General features: G+C 44.0%; 1 protein-coding gene across 2 annotated transcripts in view; it reads right to left on the bottom strand.

Annotated features, from left to right (window-relative positions):
- CPS1 (carbamoyl-phosphate synthase 1) overlaps positions 1 to 25,753 on the bottom strand; it is a 153,376-nt gene that overhangs the window by 7,848 nt on the left and 119,775 nt on the right. For both annotated transcript variants that reach the window (XM_074968096.1, XM_074968097.1), the window contains exons 26-34: positions 24,002 to 24,196; positions 23,130 to 23,197; positions 20,099 to 20,174; positions 15,070 to 15,147; positions 13,942 to 14,049; positions 13,144 to 13,233; positions 11,614 to 11,784; positions 9,205 to 9,279; positions 3,846 to 3,944 (exon numbers count right to left, since the gene is read on the bottom strand). In XM_074968096.1, the coding sequence (XP_074824197.1) occupies positions 3,846 to 3,944; positions 9,205 to 9,279; positions 11,614 to 11,784; positions 13,144 to 13,233; positions 13,942 to 14,049; positions 15,070 to 15,147; positions 20,099 to 20,174; positions 23,130 to 23,197; positions 24,002 to 24,196 (960 nt within the window). The remainder of the gene's footprint in view (positions 1 to 3,845; positions 3,945 to 9,204; positions 9,280 to 11,613; positions 11,785 to 13,143; positions 13,234 to 13,941; positions 14,050 to 15,069; positions 15,148 to 20,098; positions 20,175 to 23,129; positions 23,198 to 24,001; positions 24,197 to 25,753) is intronic.

Genomic DNA, 25,753 nt, shown 5'->3' with positions numbered 1-25,753 from the left:
AGGACCTAAAAGTCCAGCCGGGAAAGCAAATGAAGCAGTTAATCACTGACCACTGAAATGTCCGAAAGGGAACGTTTATGTTCAACTCAGCTGGCCTAACATCCCCTGCAGATCAAATGTACCACCTGTGTAATAGTGTAATGAACCGGTGATCATCCCAGTACATCAGCGCCCTCTCCTGGATGGATTCAGCCGTTCAGCTGAGTGCATCACAACAGCTAAGAGAGACCATCCTGTAGTTCAAGAGCCAGGAGCCTGTGCTCTGGGAACTCTACCCTGCTATGACGTTCTGAATGATCATGGCATCTATCACAGTGAAGTCCTTGGTGGCTATAAGAAAAGGAGTACTTGTGGCACCTTAGAGACTAACCAATTTATTTGAGCATAAGCTTTCGTGAGCTACAGCTCACTTCATCGGATACATACTGTGGAAAGTGTAGAAGATCTTTTATACACACAAAGCATGAAAAAATACCTCCCCCCACCCCACTCTCCTGCTGGCAATACTATTCAGTTTGTTTCTGAATCTGTATTTGCTACATGAGCATGTATTGCCACCGTGTCAGCTGGAGTTATCTGTTCTAATGTATGTGAATGAAATAAGAATGGCATTTCCTACTGTTATAAACCACCTCCACCCTCTCATGGCTCATTATTTACAGAGACGGGGGCTCCTTTTTTCCTGCCTGTTTATAATGGTGTCTGCTCACGCCACTATACTTCATTTATACCTCTCATTGTTTCAAACACACATCACTCTGGAGTTTAGTTATCTAAGAAACACACTGTGCCGAAGCACTGGGAGAAGGGTGTATTCCCCTGATTTGTTGTTTTCTTTTCCAACTGTACAACACTCATAGAAAAGGACAGCCCTTTGTGCACTCTTTAAAGTTTGTTTGGGTTTTTCTTTTTGTGAAAGACCTTGGTCCCAAGCACCATTTGGCTCCCGTTAACAGGTGCTGGTGCAGATGTCACACTAATCCTTTACATAACTCAAATCACTGCTCACTCTCTGTTTCCCCTGCAGCACTGGCATCAGGCACACAGGCTCAAATTTTACACATCAGTGCTTTCTTGAGCTGGTATTTCAAAATGTTAGCCCTACAATGATTAGCTGTGAAGATACCAACTGCAGGGCATGCTCTCCATGGGAAGAGCCCAGGGTCTGACATTAAACGATCTCTGGATGGCAAGAAAGCGCTTTGATGCACGTTTGTAGTAATTAGCAGCAGTGGTTTAAATCCATTTATCATTCTGATGAGTCTAAGAAGGAGGTTGGGCTCGATGCTGTGTTCTCACTAGTGCAGTTGATTTACATGTTGCTTTGTAATCAGTCATCTCCTAGGCACCCTCCGCTGGCGGAAGAAGAGACTTTCCCCTACAACCCTTTCAAACTCCCCAAGGACTCACTTCTACCATTGAACCTTGGGGCCCAATTCACTCTTATGAGGATAGTGTCTGTAATAATCATCTACTGGCTGGAGAACCAGTGTTGTTTTAATTATTTTTTTATTGACTTTGTGCAACCATGTAGGATGCAAGCTCATTACAAGCACAGCAGTGGTATGGCACAGGGCCATCAATTGTTTTTATGGGACCCTAGAATTTTCCAGTCTCGGATGATGTGATTGATCATCGGGGGGACATACAAGACCTTGAGAAGATTTATGAGCATATCTGACTTCAGTATCTCCTGCAGATGGTAATTACTGCAGTGTCGAGAAACTGTACGTGGGTTGTTGTTTTTCCCTGGCTTTTTTTATCCTGAGATGCATATTCTCATTACAGATCCAGAATTGTAAATGGGCCAGGCCAAATATCTCCTTAGCTCCCTCTGCAAAAGCCCTTGCAATGAAGGACTTCCCCAATGACACCATTTAAACGTGCTGCCACTTACAGTGATTTGGAGGGAATGCTGACAGTAAGGGCTGCATCCGCAGATTCAGGGCCCAAACTGGAAAAGAGCCATTAGACCCAGAAAAGGTTGATCTGAGATTCCACGAGGTGGCCCTGCAGGCAGAAAGCGCTGTGGTCTACCATGGGTTCTGGGGATATAGTATATAGGATGGTTTGGGTTAAGAAATAAGTAGAAGTTAGGTCTGGGGCTTAAGTTAGCCTACATATAGAGGAGTGTGGGAAAGTGATAAATTGGAAACAGAGTGTCATGGGAAAGTAAGAGTTAGCAAGGACATAACCCAGGGTTATGTTACCTTTATGTTTTGGTTATAGTTGGTCTGAGTAAGGTTTTAATGAGTGTTTTTGAGAACTGTGAATGTTTTATTAAAATGCTATCTATACTGACAGTATGGGAAGGACAATGGTGCAGATGTTAATTTAAATAATGTGTAACATCAAGACCCAATAAGAAGGTGACGGACATCTAATTGTGGTATAGGGCTGTTTAATGTTAATTAGCATTATAATGGCATATAAAGGGAGTCAGGTTTCAGAGGGGTAGCCCTGTTAGTCTGTATCAGCAAAAACAATGAGGAATCCTTGTGGCACGTTAGAGACTAACACATTTATTTGGGCATAAGCCATGAAAGCTTACTTTACTCTGTTGTCAGTGGACTGATTGATACATCACTTCATCTTTGTCTGTGAGTATAATAGTAGCATTTGTGTAAGCAGTAACTGCATGTCTGTTTGCTTAACTAACCATTTTGCTTTTGCATGAAGTTTGGCTGTATCATTCCAAGTGTCGCCTAGTGGTCCTCTACTAAATATGTCTTCTGAAACCAACCTAGAGGCTTGAACCTGAAAACTAAGTTGGGTTTTATTGCACCTTTATCTTTTAACCGTGTCGTATTAATTGGGAATATTTCAACATCAAGGTAACAGGGAGCACAAAGGAGCGGGACTGGGTGCATCACAGCACTGCTTTGTCTTGGTCCCACTCCTGTTTCACAGCTTCCTGCTGTAAGTGCCCGGTGCTGCATGCTTCCAGCTGGCTGATAGCAGCAGCATCATGAGGCAGAGTGCCGGCTGCAGACCCCAGCAGGCAGAAGAGGAAGTAGCCATGCATACTGATCTCTGACCCTACCAGCTAATTGGTGCCACCCTTTCACTCCTATTAGGCAGCCAAGACAGCAGAACTCAGCCTGAGGAGATCCCTGCCCCTCACATATACTGAACTGTAATATACTTTGCAAAAATCTTTCATCCTAGGAGACTCTACTACAGCTCTGTCTGGCCATGCAATTTTGGTGGAGACAGAGGGACAGAGATGGCCATTTTCTGTACAGATTATTAAGTGTGCAGGTTAGCAGAGTTCCACTTTATGGGCTTGCGGGATGCCTACCTAATGGGCTTCTGCAGCAGTGTGGCTATGATCTGACAGAAAGCTCAGGCCCCAGGACCAGAGAGAAATGCATGAGAGTCACAAGCACTTTGTGGGAACAGGGGGCAGATTTTGATTTCTTGTTGGGGTGGATCTTTGGTTAGATATGATCTGGGCTTCATCCACCACAGTGAGGCAACTCAGACCCGTCTCTGCCCGGGTCTCCCAGTGCAGGGGTCCATGGTCTCAACTCTGCCCACAGATATACTCCTCTACAGCCCCCATCAAAGCCAATGGTCGCTACGTGAGCACAGGTGAGGGAGAGATCACCCACTATGTGGAATCCAGTAAAAATCCTCCTCTAGCAAGAGAGTACACAGGTTTACTACTCATTCCCGCTAAATACTCACACACCACTGTCTCTTGTGGCTGCACAAGGACCCTCATGCAGAGACCTTCCATTTAAAGCCAACATAAATAAGTGAATGGAAAGTGAAGTGCCAGTTACGCCATCTCTATACCGTCTTCCCTTTTTTGCTCTGATTTGCAAACTCTTGATGCTCACCTGGATTCCAACCAGAATTCCCTTCTGTGGAAACTTAAATCCCGTGGAGAGCATTGCCTTCAGGAAGGCAGAATGGATGCTCTCCCCGAAGCAAGCAACCTGGGAGGGAAGAACAAGGCAGAGGAGTGAGAAACAAACAACAACTAAAAAAACATTATGGAACATTTTGTTTAAGGCGTGCGCGTTTCCCCTCTTTCTGTAGCACCCGGCTTGACTTCTTTTGCACCAACAGAGTAAAAGCAGATCAGCACAGATGAATCTTACATTTTTAATTAAGCAATAATGAAGGACTAAGCAATCTTTTACTCTCAAGCAGCACACCATGGAGCAACATAAATGGATTCTGCTCTGAGTTATTTGGACACCAAAACACAGCGTCTGGTTCACAGCATGTGAGCTTGTAACACAATGTTTAATATGACTTAATGCTTAAATAACAGCAAATATTAGACATGCAACTGTGTGCTGGTGCCTGAATGTAAAGTTTGCAGCAGGAAACAGAAGTTCTTTGAGATATGTGGTACCTATCTGTATCCCACACATGGGTATCCATACGTGCTGGAGTCCAGAAATTTTAAAAAGCAGTCAGCAGTGTCCACTGGCCCACACATTCACAGTAGGTCTGCTCATGCTCCCAACCAAGGAAATAAGAGGCAGAGTGGCTTGATGCCTGTCCAGTTCCTCTTCTTACCATGGATTCAACAGGATCCGTAGCAGAGTGGAAAAGGGCAGGTGGTGGACTACAGATAGAGACCACGCATCTCGAAGAACCTCCTTTTCCAGGTAAGCAACCTCCATTTCTTCTTTGAGAGCTGGTCCCTATGTGTATTCCAGATGTGGGTGACTGACAAGCAGTGCTCAGACTGGAGGGGGGTGTGAGGAAGCTGGCAGCATAGATGAATGCAGTACTGCAGTTCCCACTGCTGCATCCACAGGAAACGCCTGAATTAGCGTGAATGTCTTGCAAATGTGTGGCCGCTCTGCATAAGTCTAGTATTGGAACGTCCTGCAGGGATGCTGGAGAGGCAGCTTGCGCCCTCATGGAGCGTGCCCTGACTCCGTCAGGAAGAGGCATGCCTGCTAACCTGTAGCACTCCAAGATGCACCCAGGAACGCACTGAGAGATTCTCTGAGAGGATATGGCTTGAGCTCGTGATCTTTCTGCTATGGCAAGAAAAAGTCTTGGTAATTTTCTGATAGGTTTGGACCTTCGCAGATAGAACACCAAGGACATCCCTCTGACGTCGAGGGAATGAAGTCTTGTCTCTTTGGCAGAAGCATGGAGTTTCGGGGAAAGGACAGGTAAGTGGATACTTTGGTTTATGTGGAATTCAGAAGAAACCTTGGGGAGGAACTTAGGATGGATAGAGGCAAAGGGATACCTTTTTCCTGTGAAAAACCGTATACGGAGGGTCTGCCATGAGGACTCCCAACTCGCTCACCCTCCCGGCTGAAGGGATAGCAACTAAAAATGCAACATTCATGGACAGGCGGGACACAGAGCGTGTCATCAAGGGATTAGATGGTGGTGTGGTGAGTGTTGACAGTACAAAACCGAGGTCCTATTGAACTATAGGTTTGATCCCTGACCAGTATCAATGATGAGTCCAGAACCATGTTCCTAGATGGAACCAGAGGATGATAGTCCTTGTGTTTTGGAGCTGGAATCACCATTGGAACCAGTGGATCTTTCTTCTTGCACACTTTACCCTCCACCCTTTACCCTCCAGGGGCTTTCAGTGGTACCATCCTTTAGGACCTGTGAGCGAAGGCTCACCCAACCTTGATGGGCTTGGGGAGGGATTACATCTCTTGTGGACAGTCCTGAACAGGGACCTGTCCTTGTGACAATGAGAGTGCACCCTACTCTCACCAGAAGTCCTGGAGGAAGAGTCCTTCTGGGCTTAGGAGCTGCTGACTCCACTCCTAAGCAAGAGCTTAGATGGGCACTGCTCATGTGTTGGGGCCGATGTACAGTGGGTCTCCCTGGCCCAGATCAGAATGGGGCCTGACAGCATTCTCGATAAGATGCTTCCTGGGACAAAGTTCACAAGCTTGGAGTGTTCTTGGTGGAAATGACTACAAATATGGCATTTTGCACAGATATGTATCTCACCCAAACAGTAGAGGCAGTGTTGGTGATCATGGCTCATGGAGAATAAGCAAGGGCAGAAGACGTAATTCTTGAACCCCAGGAATGTGGGCAAAGTCCCAGACTACCAGGAGGGAGTCCCCAGTAGAGGGAAAAACAGTAACTACACTATAAAGCTCTAACTATACTAATATAAAAGCTGTGAAGAATAAAACTATTTACAAATCTATTTACAGGTTCTATCAAGAGAGAAACTCAGGCCACACAGTGTTAAAAAGCATCTGGAGAAGCATTGGCCTGCACTGTCTCTTATGCCCTTGGGCCGGGAGCATGAGGAGATCTACTGCACATGTGCGGGCCAATGGACTCTACTTGTTACAATTTCCAGAGTCAGGCATATGGCACACATGTGTGCCCACATGTGGACGACACATAGGGACCAACTCTCAAAGACGAATGCATGGTTGCTTGTCGCGTGGCTCTAAGCATTTATTTATGGAAAGAGTTCAGAGACCATAAATAAATAAGTAAATAAATATCTCGCTCTTATATAGTGCTTTTCATCAATAGAGCTCGAACTGCTTTACAAAGGAAGTTAGTATCATCGAGTAACATGATGTTCCAGTGAAACCTCAAAGAGTCCATTGATTGTAGATGGTAATTTTAGGTTGTACCAAAAAACCCACAAACAATAAACAGACACCTTGAGAAATAAATGCTACTGAAACTCCTGGAGGTTGGCTCAATGATGGCCTTCAAAAAGTCAGCATTTGATAATAGCTATCACGTGGTTACTTCCTTTTCCAAGAGGAAGGCTGTGGTTTCTCAGATGCCACTGTTTGGTAACACAGTGACTATTGTACAGCTCTTTGTACTGCATGCAGTATTTTAGATTGCTAACAGGCACTATTTTCTAGGGCTGGTCAAACATCGTCAAAATATGCAATTTCGTTGAGAATTTTCATCACAATTTTGAATCTTGACCAAAAAAAAAAGGGTCTATTGATATTTCTAAGACTTCTCACAAACATTTTCTCTCTTTCTTTTTAATCATTTCTACAGGTGGTTGAAAAAGAGGGAATCGTGAAAGAGACCTTCATTGAAATGTTGAGTTCAGAGGAAAAAAAAAAACAGGGATGAAAACTTTGTCTCACTTTTTGACCAACTCTCTCATTGTCCTTCCCAGTGAAACACATCACACTGTATTGCTCAGTATATCGAGACACACCCATACTTGTAGTAAACAGAAACCTTGGGGAAATGTCAAGGACAAATTACAGTTTACCAGCAAATATTGAAAAAAAACAAGGGAAAAAATTCATGACAATTAGCTTACTGCTTTTTCATTCAAAAATCTTGATTTTCTCCACATTTTACCCACTATTAGACTGGGAGTGGTGCTCAGGTCAGTCTGGGTAATAGCCAGGTGTTATTACTGTAACAGCCTACAGCTGAAGCTAAAACTCATCCTTTAAGCCAGGGTTCTCAAACTTTTGGCCACATGAATCAGTTTATCACACCAACACCTGGATCGCAGCTGCTTGCTCCAACTCAATTGTGCAGGTTCTAAACTACGCTGATGCTTGGATGACTCCATCTGTCAGACTTGCAATATCAGTGTGTGGCTGGTCACCTACAGATTCATCATGGATGTATGGAGAAGGCAGAGTAGAGCACCAGTCAGGCCCGTCGAGAGAAATTTGGAGCCCTGGTACATTTTGTTCGCTGGGGCCTCACCCCACAGGCTGACAGTGTCCTTTTTGCTTATATTTCACTTATACTTCAGCCTTGTATTCATCAAATGTATTTATTTATGGAAATATTGGTACTTTATTCACACAGACCTTAGAGACATTTGTGGGGGGGGCTGAGCTTGGAGCCCCCTCTTACCCGCACTCTAGTCAGTCCTGGCACCAGGCTCCAAAACCAAAAGTGCCAATACCAATGGCACTTTTGCTAATGGTTGGGAACTGCTACTTTAAGCAAAACACAGCCTGTGCCTTCACTGGCACATTTGGTGGATTCAAGCCCAGCGCACATCATGTGTGTGTTAAAATGTCTTTGTAGCATAACTGAGCATTTTACCAGTAGAGAGTTATCATCCTTACTTCATATGTAAGAAAGATCTTCATAACAATCATGTTTCATGGCATTTATGAATATGGATCTTTCCAATTTGTAAAAATTAATAATCCCTCCTTTATGACTAAAATATTCTCTACCTCCATCTAAAGCTCAAGAAAAGTTATTCTCACTCCTTGGCTACATTTCTACATTTCTGTTCTTTTCTCTTCTCCCCCCCCCCTCCATCACAATGAGTCAATTCCCTTCTGAAAGTAGGAAGGACACGTGTGTTTTTTTCTGTCCATTAATTACTATGAAAGCAAATCAGCAGCTGTACGGATTTCACATGCAATATGAAGAGCAGGCTAAAACAGTACCAGAGAGAAGCAGGAAACATGAGGTTATTTCAACCCTACATGTAGGCCTGATTCTTATTTATAGTAAGATTCCTTTACATGACTCTGACAGTGGGCTTTGTTCCTGTTATTGCCTATTCCAGCATGTGTTCCCTGGAATGGGTTTCAGAAACTCATCAGAAAGTCATAGCGTGTCCACAGCAAGGTTGGAAAAGACAGCCAAACCCCAACAGTTGTACCTGGAGTTAATACTTCAACTGCTACACTTTATTCACACTTGCTCTCTCTCTCTCATTTTGCTCCCTGGCACACATCTCGCTGGTTTCCAGGCAACCATAAAAATATCACCACACATATTTGTTGCTAGTAAGTAACCTGTACATTCTGAGACCAAATACTCATGACCTGGAGTCTGCTGTTGGCATTCTGACGTGCATCGATTGGGATTCTGAAGGCTGTATATACATGTCTGTCAGGAATTAGGCGATTCATAAAATGTACTGACACGCTAAGAACTTTCCAGAACCTGACAGCTCTCTTTGAGAAAGACATTTCATCTTTCATGGAAACCCTCGCTGACTGATGGAATTGAGGCACAGGCGAAGAGGGACATCCAGTGGCCAAATACATTTTATTCTTCAGGGGAATGCCTTTGGTTGTTTTTTTTTTTTTTAGAGACAAGGCAGGTATCTGTGTGTTGGGGGAGGGAAAGAAATCCCAATTTTACATTTTTGTAAAGACTTTGGTTCTTTTCAATACAGCATACAGATTCCATCCAGATACTTGCACTTATGAGATCATTAACAGTATCTGTTAAAGAAAGCTTAGTAAAAAATGTGAACGGTACCTCCCCAGTGGAAGCCATCTCACATCGGAGAATAGGGTCAGCATCTCTCAGTCGGGGCCAGGAGAACATTGGAGCCTGGCAAAAGGAAGGAAAAGAATATAAGGGAGACTGGGTATTAAATGAATTAGAATTCAGGTGTATAGATTACAGAAGTGAGAGATATACAGGTCCAGGTTATGTACAAGGTGCATAAGTGTAAGAGAAACATTGGTCTAGGTTGATGACCAAAAAGAATACTAGGCAAATGGATTTCAGGTATCCCTAGAGCCTCGGTCAGGGAATGGGATAAATGATCATGGATTTGACCAGCAAAATGTCCCTGTGAGTAACCTGAGGCAGGATTTCTAATAAATTGTGACACACTGTGATTTTTAAGAGCCTATTTAACACAGAAAGGCCATTGGATGTCTGATTCCCGAGACAAAGAGACAGATGCGCTGCTCTCTGAGACACACTAAGTGGTACTGATTAGATATTTTTGCAAAGGAGCATTCTTCTGTCAGGAAATACCATTTCATTCAAATAAAGGTTTTCCATGGGATTGTGTCAACTTAGACTAAGCTTTCAATGGAAAGCTGCCTTGGTTCCTGCCAGCTCCCTCAGCTGCCTCCCCAGGCTCCCTGGCTCCAGGCTCCTCACCACCCAGCTGGTGAGCTAACGGGGAGCTCAGCATTCACAGCTCCCCGGCTCCTCAGCAGCGCACCTAGCAGGCTGCTGCAAAGTTGGGGCTCTCCTGGGTTTCCAGGTTCCCTGGCTTCACAGCAGCCTGCCTGGGTGTCCAACCTGAGCAGCCAGTTCCAGATGTTGGGCAGCCCAAAGAGCCACCTGTCCAGAGCGTTGGGCAGCCCAAGCAGCTGGCTCCCTGGAAGGCAGAACTCTGGACAGCTCAACTCCCCTGCCAGCCAGCTTCCTGGGCTGCTGAATTCTTGTTGCTCTTATAGCTGTGCTGGCTTCGCAGCGAAACACAGCAAAAATATATGTCAGTCACCCAAATCAAGAAGCTATGACTCTGACTACATCAGGGAGCAGATCTATTGAGAAAGAAGGTGACATTTTGACAGGCTTTTTTCAGAGCTTTTAAGAAACAAAATCCCATTTTCATGCAAATGTTCCTAGAAATAAAAATGTGGAAGAGGGGTACGGAAAATACAGGTGTGTATAATGAGGATTGTGTCTCTATAGAATATTTTTCAAAGTTCAAAATGTTTCCAACCTATTAGCAAGTCTTTAAATTTAACAATACCAAATAAACACAGCACATCAGCAATGCAAGAGCTTCCCAGTGAAATCTCCAGGACCAAATCTGGGAGAGCTCCTGAAAGAGATGTAACTCTGGACCGTTTAGCTAACAAGACTGCAGGATCCATGGGATAAACTATTAAAACCCCAAAACATTAATTTCAGAAAACTTGACCACAGGTATAAAACAAAATTTGAAGCTTCTTCATGATATGGCAGTTAGGTGGCTACTTGCCTTATCTAAGTCAGCCATCAACCTCCGTTATATTCTAGTAGGATAGCACAGTTTGTTTTGGACATTAGATTGGTAGAGGGAAGTCGCATTCATTCCCTGTAAGTGTATTCACTCCCATATACAAGATATACTCTCAATAAATGTAAAGTCTTGCTAACAGTTCTGAAAATTCTGAACTTTGAAAAATATTCTATTTAGGCACATTTCTACTTATACATCCAGCAGATTGTCTGCACTTCTCTTCCACATTTTACTTGAAACATCGGCCTGAATACAGAACTTTATTTCTTGATGTGTGCTCAAAATGTCTAGAGTACCTATCATTTACGTAAGTGTACAGGTGTAGACTTAGATAGGGTGAAATGTTGGCCCCATTTAAGTCAAGGAGAGTTTTGCCATTGACTTCAATAAGGCCAGGGTTTCACCCATAATGTACTAGTCATATTTTCAAAAGGAGATGCCCCCTGAACCCTTTTTTTTAAAAAACACACAAAACTCCAAACCTAAATCCTTGGGCATGCAATTTTGGGACACTGAAAACTCAGATTTGTGCACACTTCTCAGACAGCGCTAGCAAGAGGTTTAAACTTGGGCTGTACAGTTTTGGATATTCACATTTAGAGCCCAAGTTGAAGTTAATTTGAAAGATGGCTCATGACATTCAAACCTCACAAATGTCTATAAGACCATTGTGTCAATGGATAACATTTTCTTTGATTCTTCTTATACTGTAAAATTCCCACCCACCGCCATTGTTGTAATAAAAGATTGAAAAGATCTATTGCATTACCCAGTCCATCTCCTTTCCCAGGCAGGATTGTTCTCTATTCATTTAAAGGTAGTGAAGAGATGGACTCCTAATGTCGACCCTATTAACAGGAGCCAGTGCAATTTCTCTGCTGCTTCCTTCATCTCATTGTATTTTAAAGCCATACCTTAATCCCAACATATTCAGAAGGGATAATGGGCCGTTCCAGTGTAGGCAGGGATGACTCATCGATCTTTTCTCCAATCATCACCTTTGTGGCCACATCAATGAAGTCCACGCCAATAGTCTTGGACACAAAGGGGAAGGAGCGTGAAGCCCGCAGGTTGCACTCTATCACCTGAGGAGGTAAAAAGTAGATACTTCAGTGCCACAGATTTGTTAAGCAAAGAGATAAAGCCCCTCCTTGGAATGCTAATTCACAAGTGTAAGCATACTCTGGAGGTTTCTGGAAGCTAGTCACCGTTGTTGCTGGGGTAGCACTCACAGTAGCTGGAGAGAAATCTCTCCAGATTCCCATATAAGAGGCACATGCAGGCATGAGAACTGTGGTCAAAGATTCTGAGTGTTGGGAGCCCACTTGATATGTGCTCTTTCTATGGTCACGCACTGCTTCTGTTGTGAGTGAAGGTGTGTTCAGGTAAGCATCTGGGAACACGGATGTCTGGGCCCGTAGCTGGAGTTTGTTTAGTGATAAAAGCTAGGAACAAAGATGGGCAGTGCCCATCACAGAATCTCACATGGGGTTTGAAGGTAGAGGAGGAAACAGGTTATGTGAGAGACAGCGAGAATGAACTGGGGCAAGAAAGGAAGAGGAAAGATGGGTGGAAAAGAGAAGGAGATCACAAGAGAAGAGGAAAGAGAACAAAGGCAGACAGGGCTGGGAAGATCCACTCTCCAACTAGTAGTTCAACCAGATCTTGTACAGACCAACAACACTCTAATCTGGTAAAATCTCCCATGCTACGCCACAGCTCCCAGCTGCCCTTCCAGTCACAAACCTCCCCCTTTCACACATGGCCAGTACTCACTTGACTTTCCCCATTACTGACAGCAAGCAAAGCACCCATTAATGATGGTCATGAAAGGTCAGACATTGGCAATACATCTGTTATTAATAGCTAGTAATACCACACTCTTTAAAGATAACCTTTTAGTGGCCCACAAACGTGTTTTGTCCTTTTCACGTCCACCCATACTGTCCTTCTAGCTTTTTAGCATGCTGCCCAGAAAGAGCCGGACTACCGAAAGATCAGCGGGTGTAGGATAACGTCAAGATTGTGCTCAGTTAATAAGATGAGGCATGTGTCACATTCCTGTAAATCACATTTGGAAATGACCCTTTTGGGTGGGATTTGAGCACAGTCTCACACTATCATTTGCTGACAGACAGCAATTTCACAGAGCTTGCTTCACCCGCAGATTACAACATCGTGAAGGCAGATGGAGCTCTTTTCTCACACTGGACCACAGAGCGCTTTACAAAGCAGCGAATGACATATCAATGGCACAGAGATCCGTACGCTGTCAAACGAGGCCGGTATTATGCACACAGCCCCACCCTATGCACTACAGCATGCTGCTGCAATTGTCTTAGCCCCTCTGCTTTGGGGCAAGCACAGACAAAGGGAGCACTGGAGGGACACAAACTGAAACTGCTTTGAATATTCTCCTCCTAAACTGCGGTGGGAATTCTTACCAAGACATCATTTCCTCTGACCAGGAACTGAACATTGAATGGGCCAGAGATGGAAAAGGCACGTGCAATCTTCTTGGTGATAATTTTCACCTACAAAAAACAGGCAGCATAATGTTATTTATTACAAACAGATCCGCTCAAACGTGGCTTTCCTCACCCTTTGAGTTATCTCATTACTCAACCCTATTCTCTCATCCTCACAACCAGTAGCATCTTTTGGAGACTATTTCTATCCTATTTGCCTGAGGAATCCAGAGCCAGAATGTCCTCTCCAGGTGATGGGAATGAAAATGGAGCCTCCCACATTTAATCTCTACATGTTGAATGGTGACTCCCTAAACATTACACCCTACAGTGCAGGAAGGGGCGGTTCACATTTTTTATCAACTGAAGATAACTGGACCATGTTATACTGGGTTTCAGCTAAGTGCATATTTTACAGTTTGAAAGAAGTGCTTTGCCCTGAGGTTTTCCCAAAAGCCATTCAGCAGTATACTTGTGTCATCACAGATCAACAGTATCTATACCAATAGTACACTGGAATAAACTGGAAAAGGAGCCACCATCTCATGTCCTAGCCAAATACACAATGTCCCACAAGTTTAATAAAGGGGTTTATATACCTCAGTTCCATATTATGGACCATTGTGAGGAGCAAGTTTCTGGAAATTTTTGTAATTTAAATACTACTACTTGCTTAAATGCTCCTGAATATATAGGCATCTTCTGTGGAAGAGGAAATGTGATTCTGGGTCTTTACTTTCTGATCTGCCTATTCAATGTTAGTGAAACACTCACTTTCTCCAAGGCTCCTTGGCTAATAGTCTGTGTGGGCAACATCAAGGTGGCATCTCCAGAGTGAACTCCCGCATCTTCCACGTGCTCAGAGATAGCATGTGAGACGACCTTTGCAAAGAAAAAGAGTCACTGATCATCCAGTCTGACATGCCCAGCTACATACTCACCTCCAGGTCCACTACAAAGAAGAGTCCTGCACAGGCCCATAGGGAGAGATTAAAACAGATGGGGAATCAAAACAAAAATGGATTTCTCCAGGCACTGAAAGCGAATTTAGCAGGAGTAATCAGTGATGCTGGACATCAAAAAGGACTAGGGAATGAAATTACGGCCATTGCTAACTTCTGTTCTGTAGCACCGCAAGCCGCAGTAACGTTAAGGAAAAGCAAATCTCCAGCTTCAGGATATCATCTGGTTGTCTGTGTGGTCCGGAGGAGGCAATTCCCTCCCATGTGCATCATTTCTACAAAGGGGTGGCTGTGTTGTGGATTTGTTTCACTTCCTTCTGAAGCAGCATGTATTGATCATTGCTGGAGGGAGGATAATGGACTTAATGGACCAATGATCTGATCTGTCACTGTGAATCCTATGTTCCTGTTTTAGGTCCCAATCTAAAGCCCAAAAGAAGTTCTTTCATTGACTCCAGTGGACACTGGATAAGGCCTTACGAGAAGCACTGTCGCTTTTGAATACTGAGTGCCAGACAGAGGGAAATGCTAAAGAAGCATGAAGAGAAAAGCAAAGGCCTTGATTAGGAAATGTGTGTCATCTAATGCTGGATATATTTACTCTCACACTTTCACCGTACGAGGAAGACTAAAGGCACAGAGAAAAGGAAGAAAGGCAAATCTTAAAACAGAAACTGCAGACTGAAGAACTACCAATGGTAGCCATCTTCATGAGGCAGAAGAGCAAGAAAATCTCAGGAGACTGCATATGTTTTCAGTTCATCCCTATTCAGCTCAGCTAGAAAGCATATCTATGCACCGTTGCACAAAAAACACATCTTCTACCAAGACTTTAATCAAACCCAGGTGGCTCACACTTTGCATGCCCCTGGGTAAAAACATAATAAAATAAAACAAAAAATAGGAGAAATTAAATATAAGGAAAAAACAAAATTCTTACTTTTCCAGCCTTGGCGACAGCATCCATTTCCACCTCTCGGGCTCCCTCGATGAATTTTGTGAGTACAACTGGGTGCTCCTGTCACCAGGACAAGACAGAAAATAAAACTTTTATGTGGAAGCATTTTTGGTACCGAGGGAGTGATCTGCCTTTGGCCATTGGAAACATTTTGGTGCACCACACCATGAGGGAAGTACTAATATCCTCATTTCAGAGGCAAACAAACTGAGGCCCAGAGAGATGAAGAATCCAGCCTTGCACAGGCTGAATGTCTCTTGAAAAGCGCTGCACAAGAGGTGCAGAGCCCTTTGAAGGATTGGGCCATGTGTGACTCACCACAGTGACAGAGGAAGTGTGTGGCAGAAAGAGAAATACAGCCCAGGGATGAAATCCTGACCCAATGAAGTTAATGGCAGCACTCCCATCCAGTGCACCCCCAGGGTCTTGACACCCAAACCTGTATCTTAACTACAAGACTAACCTTCCTCCTCTGAGACGGTCATAACCTCCTCCTGGTTTGGGTTACTGGTCCATAGGATAACTGGTTATCTGCACAACTGAGGACTTTGCACTACTGATTGTTTGCTCACTCAGTCATGTTACATATTTCAATTAATTCCCATCCCATAAGTGAATCCACTGCACTGCCTAACTCCCAGGTTTCCCCATTGATGAGCCGCCATTACTCATCCATGGCTCTCACCACATCCCCTCACCTGTATCAGTCACTTTCTTCTTCTTCCTGGCCTCCTGCACCCTCTGGCTCACCTGCTCCATATGAGACAGCTCACCCCCTTCCACCACTTCCCTATCTCTGTCTCCCTGTCTCCTCACACGCACAAAGCCCGGGTCCCGCTGCGGATGCCACCACCCTCCATGTCACTCCCACACAATAACATGGGTGTCATCTTTGACTCTGCCCTTTCTCTTGCCCGCACATCCAAGCTGCTTCTTGCGCTATACCATTGCCAAGATCTCACTTTTCCTCACAGTCCACACAGCAACACTATTATCTAGGCTGCCACCACCTCTACTCTGGACCACTGTAACTTCTCCCAGGGCTCCTCAGTACCCACACATCGCCCCTCTCATGTCCACTCAAAACTGAGCTGCTAAGATTACCACCCCTGCCTGTCACTTCACCATGTCATTCCCCCCCCTCCATCCCTTCACCAGCTCCCCCTTCTCTAACAAATTGAATTCAAGTGTCTTGTCCTCACTTTTAAGGACTCTTTCCCTCCTTACCTTTAAGGACTCTTTCCCTCCTTACCTAGCCATTCTTTCATTGACTGGTTCAGTTCCACAGCTCCACTCCTCCCACACTGTACCTCCCATTTCTTCCACAAGCCTCTCTGCAACTTTCTTCCATGCCACCTGCTACACGTACCATCCCCTCCCTGGATCAGTCCATAATCTAACCTGCCCCCTGTCAAATCCCACCTGAATTTTACTGTGATGAACACGGCAAATTGCTAACTCTTCATGGCTTGGTACATGGGCAGTGGGAAATACTGATATCTATTCTAGTTCTGTGTTTAACCATATCTTATGATTGAAAATAAAATCACACAGAACCATCAAGTGATGCATGCAGCTGGTCTGCATAATTATGTGCTGCTGTCAGTGATACCCTCGTTCTCCATCTCCCATTTCCTCTTTTTCTTTTACCACCCTTAGTTTGCCATCAGCAGTTTGGGGCAGGGAGCATGCAGGACAGAGAGGGAGTACAGTCCAGTGGTTAGAATACTAGCCTCGGTCTTGGGAGGAGTGGCTTCAAAAGTCCCTACTCTGCTACAAACTTCCTGTGTGACCTTGGGCAAGCCACTTAGTTCTCCATCTGTGAAATGGGGATAATAGCACAGCTCTACCTCCCAGGGGTGTTCAGAGGATAAACACCCCTCTTAGGCTGGGAAAGGCTTAGATACACACCTAAAATAGATTAACAGAAGTCTTTCTAGTTGCCTGTACACCATGTCTCCTAATGGAGCCCCAATCCTGATGAGAGTCTCTGGTGTTATTGTAAAGTGTAAATAATAACAACAACAATCCACGTAAAGGTGACAGCCCAGCTGAATGGCTTTGCATATAAACAGGACAGGGATGTGGTAACAGAACAGAGCAGAATAGCTAAGGAAGAGCACCACACATCTATGCTGTACACACTGACGGCTGATCACTTTTTAAGCGTAAATTGCACTGTTGGCTTTGACTGATAATGGCACCTCCCCTGTTCCTCCCTAACCCTGGCTCTTTCCAGCCCCAGCTGCAGCAGATCATTTGGGCCACATTTACGTCTCAATATTTTACCTGTCCCGCCCACTATTAACTGCCCGTTATTTATTAGAGAATAAAATGCAATAAATGAGATCCTGTGGATGCGCAAAAGGCTCCTCTGGGGAAAAAAATATAGCAGGTCCAAACGTTACAAAATGCAATCCCTTATATTTATTGGAGCAAAAGTAAATTCCCAGGAAAGGACAATGCCACCAGCTACAGTGCTTCATAAATTTAGAAGATTGTATCGCGTGGCTTTTGGTCTTGATGTAATTTGTCATCAGCACTTCCAGGTGTGCCCAGGACCCTACTTTATTCCAGTTCTCCTCACTGCTTCTGAGGAGGATGGAAATTTACTCATAGAACTTTACTGATACACGAAGTGCCCGATGAGGCTCTTCTATGGAAAAACTGATGCAAGAAGTAAAAACCGCACGGAAAGTGATGTGGATAAACATCAGAACAAGCTGTGATGCTCGCTGGCCCTGTACCTCTTTGGAAAGGCTTCGTTGGATAGTGTGAGTTGGTTAAAAAAAAAAAGCCACATAACCCATACAAAAATCCTAGCCTGCAAAAACGTATGCACATGCTTAACTTAATGTTAAGCAGTCCCACTGACTATAACAGGACAACTCCCAGTGTGTGAAGTAAATCATGCGCGTCCTTGTCTATGCCAGAAAGGCTTTGCTGGTCTAGCTAAACAAACAAACCCTTCTAGTGCAGATGAAATAAGACCCTCAGGGACGTTATTATACCACTCAAAGTTTCCAGTGTAGGGATAGCCTAAGTCTTTGCAGGATGAGGGCCACAGGGCTCAAACACTGGAGATACATCACAATAGCCCAACTAGCAGTGACTACCACTGTACCATTTGCGCAGGGACACCTCTCAATCACAACCACAGGGGACTGTATAAGAACACCCACCCTTGTCCCCATGAATATAATACAATAAGTACTGCCAAGATTCTTCAGCCCCAGCTCCCAGAAGAATCTCTGTGTACTAAGGAGCAGATCCTCTGCGGGTGCAAAGTGTCAGAGCCCCATTGATCGCCAATGAAATTGTGGCTCCTAATTCCCTAAATCTTCTCTTTTGAAAATGAGATTTTGGCTCCTAAATAAGTTAGGTGTTACGAAGCTCAGCACAGCAAATGTCTAAATACCTTTAAGAAGCTGGGCTTTCAGCTCCATTCTCAAAGATGCTTGGTATGTTGAAAATCTGTCTCCAACTGTGGGTGCTGGCCCTTAGCTCTTCAGAATAGCTGGCCCTTAATTTCTTGTTTGTCTAAAGGAGCTAGTCATATTCACCCTGCTTTGTAAGGTGATTTGAGATCTACAGATGAAAATGTACTATGTATTCTTATGTATTATTGTATTGACTTCTCTTCTTCTTTAAAGGTATTAACTCCAGCAATGTCTTATCACTTTACTCATCTCACCTTGCTGGAGGCCTAACCCCCATCACTCTCAAAAATATCTAACTTTGTCAAACCTTCATGAGCTTTGTCTGTGCCAGAATCCTGCGTCACTGAAGAGTTACTGCCAGATTTTTTTTTTACCCCCAGCTATTTGTTATGTAAGTGTTTATTGCATGGCAGGTTTGCTCAGATCAGAGGTCACACATGAAAGAGGAAATAACTCATAGTAACATAGGAAGAGTCAGGACCAAACCTAGAGACTGTTAATAGGGTGGATTACCATACAGTGATGAACTTTGGATACTTCACAGTTGTTTAATGTTCCTATCCTTCCCCTTACTCAACCTCCCAAATATCTATTGTATATTAACGATGACATCAGGCATGCAGAAACTCAACAGAACAAATAATTGAGCAGAACAAGCAGAGTTCTTGGATTTTGTTTGCTAGATCCTGCTATATGCTGCTCATTCCTCTTGGAAATAATGCCCATTTCACTTTTCTGCTCCCTCTAAATTTCATAAACATGAGATCAAACTCTTCCCTGTATTAAAAAATAATTACCCCAAACTAATTTTTGAAAGCATTTAAAACGAAAAAACAGCTTTCATCTTCTGCATTGTAAGCTACATGGATCGATGATCCCAAAGGATACATATATTAAGCAGAGAGCAGCACTTGCCTTGTGCCACAAGAAAAGAATACACAACATGAGATGGGAAGATGTTAAATGTCACCATGAAACTTTACAAAGTTTTATGCATTTCAACGAATGGAGTGAAAAAAAATCAATAGTAGATGAGATGTCAGTTTAAAATCCAAGTTGTGCACAGACGCCAAGTGACAGGATTTAGATATTTAAAAGAAAAAGATAAGATCTCTCACTAATAGCTACCTTGGATGGGATAGCCGGAGAGGTACCAGCCCCAATATATTATGCTCAGCATATAACAAAGGCAAGCCTCTAAATAATGGCTCCTTATGCAACAACCATAAATGGCTTTTTGCACTTGACCTTGGTGCCCAACCTCCATAAGGGCCAGATCCCTATTCACGTGGAGTAGCACCATATTCCACGGGCGGCCTCATGGATATCAGTGAGGCTGCTGGCAAAGTAAGTTACTATTCAGTCTATGGATGATCAGAATTTGCCCCTTAGGGAAGAGAGCGAAGGGGCAAGGGCCATCAACTATGTTTAAATTGTCTCATCCGCAAAGGAGAAAGCAAACAGCTGGGAAGAGGTTTCATGGAAAGAGACAGGGAAGAAGGAAGTACAAATGAAATGAGCATAATGAATGAAAAGAGATGTAAAGGCACAGAGAGGGCAAAGGCTGATACCTGGGAGACTCTGGTGGCTTCTGCTAAAAACTTCTTCATCTCTTCTTCTGTGAATACCACGTTCATTGCAGAGCCGCTGAGAGAAAGGAGATCAAATAAAACGGAACAGGTCAGCTTCCTTTGTGTTTCAAAGCAGCCAAGCAAGCTAGACATCAGAGTGCTCGCTCTCAGAATACCTGACTCTTACAGACTATCCAAGCATAGCCCTGACTCAAACCACTTGCTGCCCTTTTTGGCTGGCTGAAAGGAGGAGTTGGTCTCCAAAGCAAATCTCTATTGTACTTACCCAACAAGCCAAGTAACCTCAAGAAAACACTGGAAGAAAACCAGTGCTTGAGTGAAGAATCAAAAAAGAAGTGTGGTTGTATAGCATAACCCTCCCCAAAGATCCCCTTTCTGATACAATGTTTTAAAGGGTTTGCAAAACTCTTTTTATGTTCTAGGAGATGCCTATTCAGCAACTGCTTGCCATTCAGGACCAAGCCTCTCTCACCTCAGCTCACCACTAGCTTCTGATCTTTTTCCACGTGTGCATGTTAGCTATGAGTTCACTATCAAAAGGGATACTTCTAAACCGATTGCCCGCCACAATGTCACATGGAGCCAGAATTGCATAGGATGGTGATGTTTATGACAGCAGGAGAGCACCAAAAATGTGTTGTGCTTTGCTGAGAATTGTTTCATTGGGTCTTTCCCCCGAATGCTTATCAGGGCATGAATACCTTATCTGAGAAACCTTTTCTTTGAAATCTCACCATCCATAGTATCAGGGACGGGGGACTGGAAGAAAGGGGAAGTTATTTTCCTCTCTTGCAAACAATTGCTTAAACTTTAAAGAACTGTAAAGTTGTTATGCTTGGGTTTTTTCTAAGTTGCATGCCCAGTAATTCTCAGCCTCCCCTTCACTTTAGTATATAATCCTCAAGGAAGTTTGGGGAAGAGGCATTTTCTATTCATAGATTCATAGATACTAAGGTCAGAAGGGACCATTATGATCATCTAGTCTGACCTCCTGCACAACGCAGGCCACAGAATTTCAGCCACCCACTCCTGCAAAAAACCTCTCACCTATGTCTGAGCTATTGAAGTCCTCAAATCATGGTTTAAAGACTTCAAGGAGCAGAGAATCCTCCAGCAAGTAACCCGTGCCCCATGCTACAGAGGAAGGAGAAAAACCTCCAGGGCCTCTTCCAATCTGCCCTGGAGGAAAATTCCTTCCCGACCCCAAATATGGCGATCAGCTAAATCCTTAGCATATGGGCAAGATTCACCCATTTAAAGAAAATTCTTTCCTGGGTAACTCAGATCCCACCCCATCTAATATCCCATCACAGGCCATTGGGCCTATTTACCTTGAATATTTAATTACCAAAACCATGTTATCCCATCATACCATCTCCTCCATAAACTTATTGAGTTTTAAGGCTATTTTGTAAAAAATCCTTATCATTTGAGTTGCAATGCTGGCTCTTAAAAGTCTGTGAGTTTTACCTAAGATAAATAGATAAAATGACCTCAATATCGGCAGTACTGTCTTGTTTTCTCCTATTCTTACTGGGTTAGATCCTCAGCTGCTGTAACTGGGGTAGATTCATGGATTTCAATGGAGTTATTCTGATGTAAACCAGTTGAGGATCTGGCCCACTGTGTATAAGGCAAATACTGAAGTAATCTAAAGGTTAAATATTTTGTTTTCCAAGTCAATTGGCAAATCTTAAGAACCTTGATTGTATTTAATCGAGCAACTGAGGAATATAATCAAGGGAACAACAATATGTGCCAGTAGATTTTTTCTATATTGAATTTTTCCATGTCTATCCATTCTACTGTTGCTCTACACTAATACGAGTTGCGTGTGTGTGTATACTGCATGCACATACACATACATACACAAAAAGATACATGCGTGTGTATGCAGCCCACCCAACCTAAGTTTGTCTAAAATGTAAATTTACTCCAAAAAGTGTTATATTAGCAACTACGCTAATGGAAAAGTTCTACTGAATTTGATAGGGATGAAATCAATAGAATATATAGAATGTACTCAAAACCCCAGAGAATTTAACAGAGAATGACATCCTTTCTGTAGGATTTAACCATTCTACAGAATTTACCAGAGAATTCTATCCCAGCTATAGATAGGATGGTGTAAGTTCTATACAAAGATCATCCTGTATTAAATTCTAAAGGACACTTCTATAAGCATACATGAAATCTCTTTTTTTTTTTATAGAAAGGATTTTTTGTTCCATTCAAAGTGAATATTGTGCCCCTTCATCTTGATATTTATCTCTTTTTATTATGAAAAGGAGTCCATCTCCCATTCCATTCAGACTTGCAAACTGTGCCCAGCAAACTACTTCTCTTTTTCTATCCACTCGGGAGTGAAGAAGCTCCTTTCAGCATTCATCTCCAAAGAGTGGTCACTCAGAACTTCTATATGCGCTGACGCAACTTGCTTCAAAGTTTCGCTGTTGGAAACACTTGGTTTTGTAAAATATCTATTTAGAGACAAGCAGCCACCAAGGGACATAAAACATGACCATGCACAAATGAGCTTTTGCAAGCAAGAAGCTGCATCCCAGAGGTGCTGATAGTATACAACGATAGGCTGTCATTTCTGGCAGAATACGTGTTCCCTTCCCCTTTTCCAGATGCCAAACCACTTTTTCCTCCACCATACGGATAGACCCCACAGACTGCTCCAAAGGATCCATAGGAATATCAGATGGAATATCACAGATGACTCTTGCTTTTGGCCCCCAGGCATAAAGAAAAGTATTAAAGCAAACTGATGTTATTAGGACTGTGTCCTGCCTCTGATCCGTGCCCAAAGGGTTTAGTGTTTTTTTGGATCCTTTTGTCATCCTAGCAGGTGCTCTGCTTGTTAAGCCTAAAAGCTCTATGATGTCTGCTCTCAGCACAGTGGTTTCTGTCTGTCTCCTGGAATGGTAGCCTACCTCTCACCTTTCTCAAAGAGGATTTGCGGATAGCACATGCAACTTGATTTGCACTGTCAGACAAGCTTTACCTCAAAACATAAGACGGTCTCAGCAAACATGGGTAGCCCACGGAGTTTGCAAATTCAACAGCATCTTTCTAAAGGGTTGGAGGGGAAAAAAACATACTGTGAATATTAAAAAAAAAAAAAAAAGAAAAATACCTGCAATGGCAAATAGTAAAAACTCAGATATGAGTCTACAGCCTGCACTGAATTGCTGTTCTTTGGTTCTGCTTCTTCAGATCTTCCCAATCTAACTCAGATACACGATTGTGAGAAAATCTGATTGCATCCCACCGTAGGCTGTGAAGAAGCCATCCAGATAAACTACAGGGCTGGATCCTCTGCTCTGCTTTGGATTCTTCATGTTGCTCCAGCGATGCAGCAATCCTTAAATGCTTTGGAGCTGCCATAGCATCTGCTATGTCACCCCTCCAGCTCTCAGTGAAGAGAGTTTGTCCAGGGAAAAGGGGCATTGTTGAGAAGTCCCTACTCTCTGGCAATCCTCAGTCGCTATAACAACATTTGGGGGGGGGGGCATAGACAGCTCAGGGTAAGTCAGAGCAGCCCTGTGGTTGCTCTAATTCATGCCGGGGCCTCAGGATCAGGGACATATAAAGGTGGTTTAAAGTCACCTTCCCCTCTCATCTCCAACAACATCCTCCCATCTTCCACGGGGCACTGCTTGGCCAGACCAGAAGACCAGGGCTGCAGTATAAGAATTCATCCAACTGCACAGCAGAAAGTGGGAGTGAAGCAGTTCACAAATCCTGGCTGTATGGTGCTTATTGAACCCAGATGCAAGGACTGCTAAAGCACTCGAAAGTAACCTGTAAGCTATGCCACTCAAGGAGAAAGTCCTTAAAAAACCCGTCCCTTGCATTCTCTCCGCCCCAACGTACCAAAGTGCTAACGGCCTTCCAGGGTGCCTGAGCCACATTCAGCTCATCCAGAACAGCTGAGAATACGGAGCGGTCTTCTGCTCGGTCAATCTGCATAGGGTTAGTGCCCATGATCTTAACTCCGTTCTTGTACAATGGCACTGCCAGGTTATTGGGGATTTGCCCTCCGACAGAGATAATGCAGCCAGCACATTCCTGAGGGCAGAGAGAGGGAAAGGGTGGTCAGAGATAAAGCCATTTAACCATTTGTCACCTGTTGATATTTAAAGTCCATTAAGAGGTTACTTTATAATCTGCCTGCACAAGGGGCTGTGCATATCCTGGCTGATCCAGGAGCACCCCAGGAAGCAAACTACGATTCAGAGTGCCTCTTGCTAACATGAGTTCAAATCCTAGTGAAGACAAGATGGTTCGTAGCTTTCAGATGTGTTAGCAGGTCAAGGCACAGGTTCACTGTGTGTTGTGTGAAGAAATACTTCCTGATGTGTGTTTTAAACCTGCTGCCTATTACTTCCATTGGGTGACCCCTAGTTCTTATGTTATGTGAACGAGTCAATCACACTTCTCTATTCACTTTCCTCCACATCGTTCACGATTTTATAGAGCTCTCTCATACCCCCCTTCGTTGTCTCTTTTCTATGCTGAACAGCCCCAGTCTATTTGACCTCTCCCCATATGGAAGCCGTTTCGTACCCCTAATGATTTTTGTTGCCTTTCTCTGTATCTTTTCCACTTCTGATATATCTTTTCTGAGATGGGGAGACCAGAACGTCACGCAGGAGTCGAGGTGAAGGCCCCTGAACCCCTCTCCCCGGGCCCGTCACGGCCCTACCCCCTCTCCATATTCCCCCCACGCCCGCTGCTCTTCTAACACAGCTGCACATAGCTGCTGCGATCCTAGTGCCGGGGAGCCTGCTCAAGCCGGGGGCACAGGATCCGCGATCTTGCAGGGTGGGGGGGCACTGAGCACCCTGGCCTCCTGCCGATGCTGCTGGGCCGGATCCTGCTGCGGAGGCTGATGCCGCTGGGCCCGATCATGCACCACCCCGTTTTTGCACACACCCACCCACCAGCTCTGCATCTGAGACAGGTGCCCCTCCCGCCCTGCCCTAGTTATGGCCCTGAGGATGTCACATGGGCCGCAGCTGGGTGCGGATTGGGCCGCAGCTGGGTGAGGACTGGGCCGCAAGTGGCCGCTGGCTGCAGGTTGAGCAGCAGGGATCTAGCCTCTCTTATAAGTGCTAGCAGCATGCTCATTGCTTGACAACACAAATGATAATACATTCTATCTAACTAGACAGTGGAATCAATCAAATGATCTGATGTGATTCAATTATTCGGATAAATTTAGCCTTTTTCCCCCCATTCACAAATTATTAGTGAATGTAGGCCTAACTTAAAGCTGTTTACACTGCCAGAGTTTTGTAAAGAGGCTCAGCATTAAGGAGACTCAGGCCCAAAATATGGCTGAATTCACAAGTGTTTAGAATCAAGTGAGCATTTGCAAACACTATTTTGCAATATTTGACCCCCTCTATCAGACAGAGAGAACCAATCAAACACACAAGACATGCGATGATCCGGAGGTTGGCTCTGTCTTTGAGAGTATCAAATCTGTTTTAATTGGCGAGTGGATTTTTACTGACATGAGTGAGCGCTGACGGGCTTTGCTGAAGAGCTACGTTTTAATGAGGGATTTAAAGGAAAAGAGGATTGAAGCCTTGTATGCCCAGTGTGGAAAGGACTCTGAAA

This window comes from Natator depressus, chromosome 11, assembly GCF_965152275.1.
Source record: "Natator depressus isolate rNatDep1 chromosome 11, rNatDep2.hap1, whole genome shotgun sequence".
Taxonomy (NCBI): Eukaryota; Metazoa; Chordata; order Testudines; family Cheloniidae; genus Natator; species Natator depressus.
The sequence above is the reverse complement of the archived record's forward strand: the minus strand, read 5'-3'. Positions and strand labels throughout refer to the sequence as shown.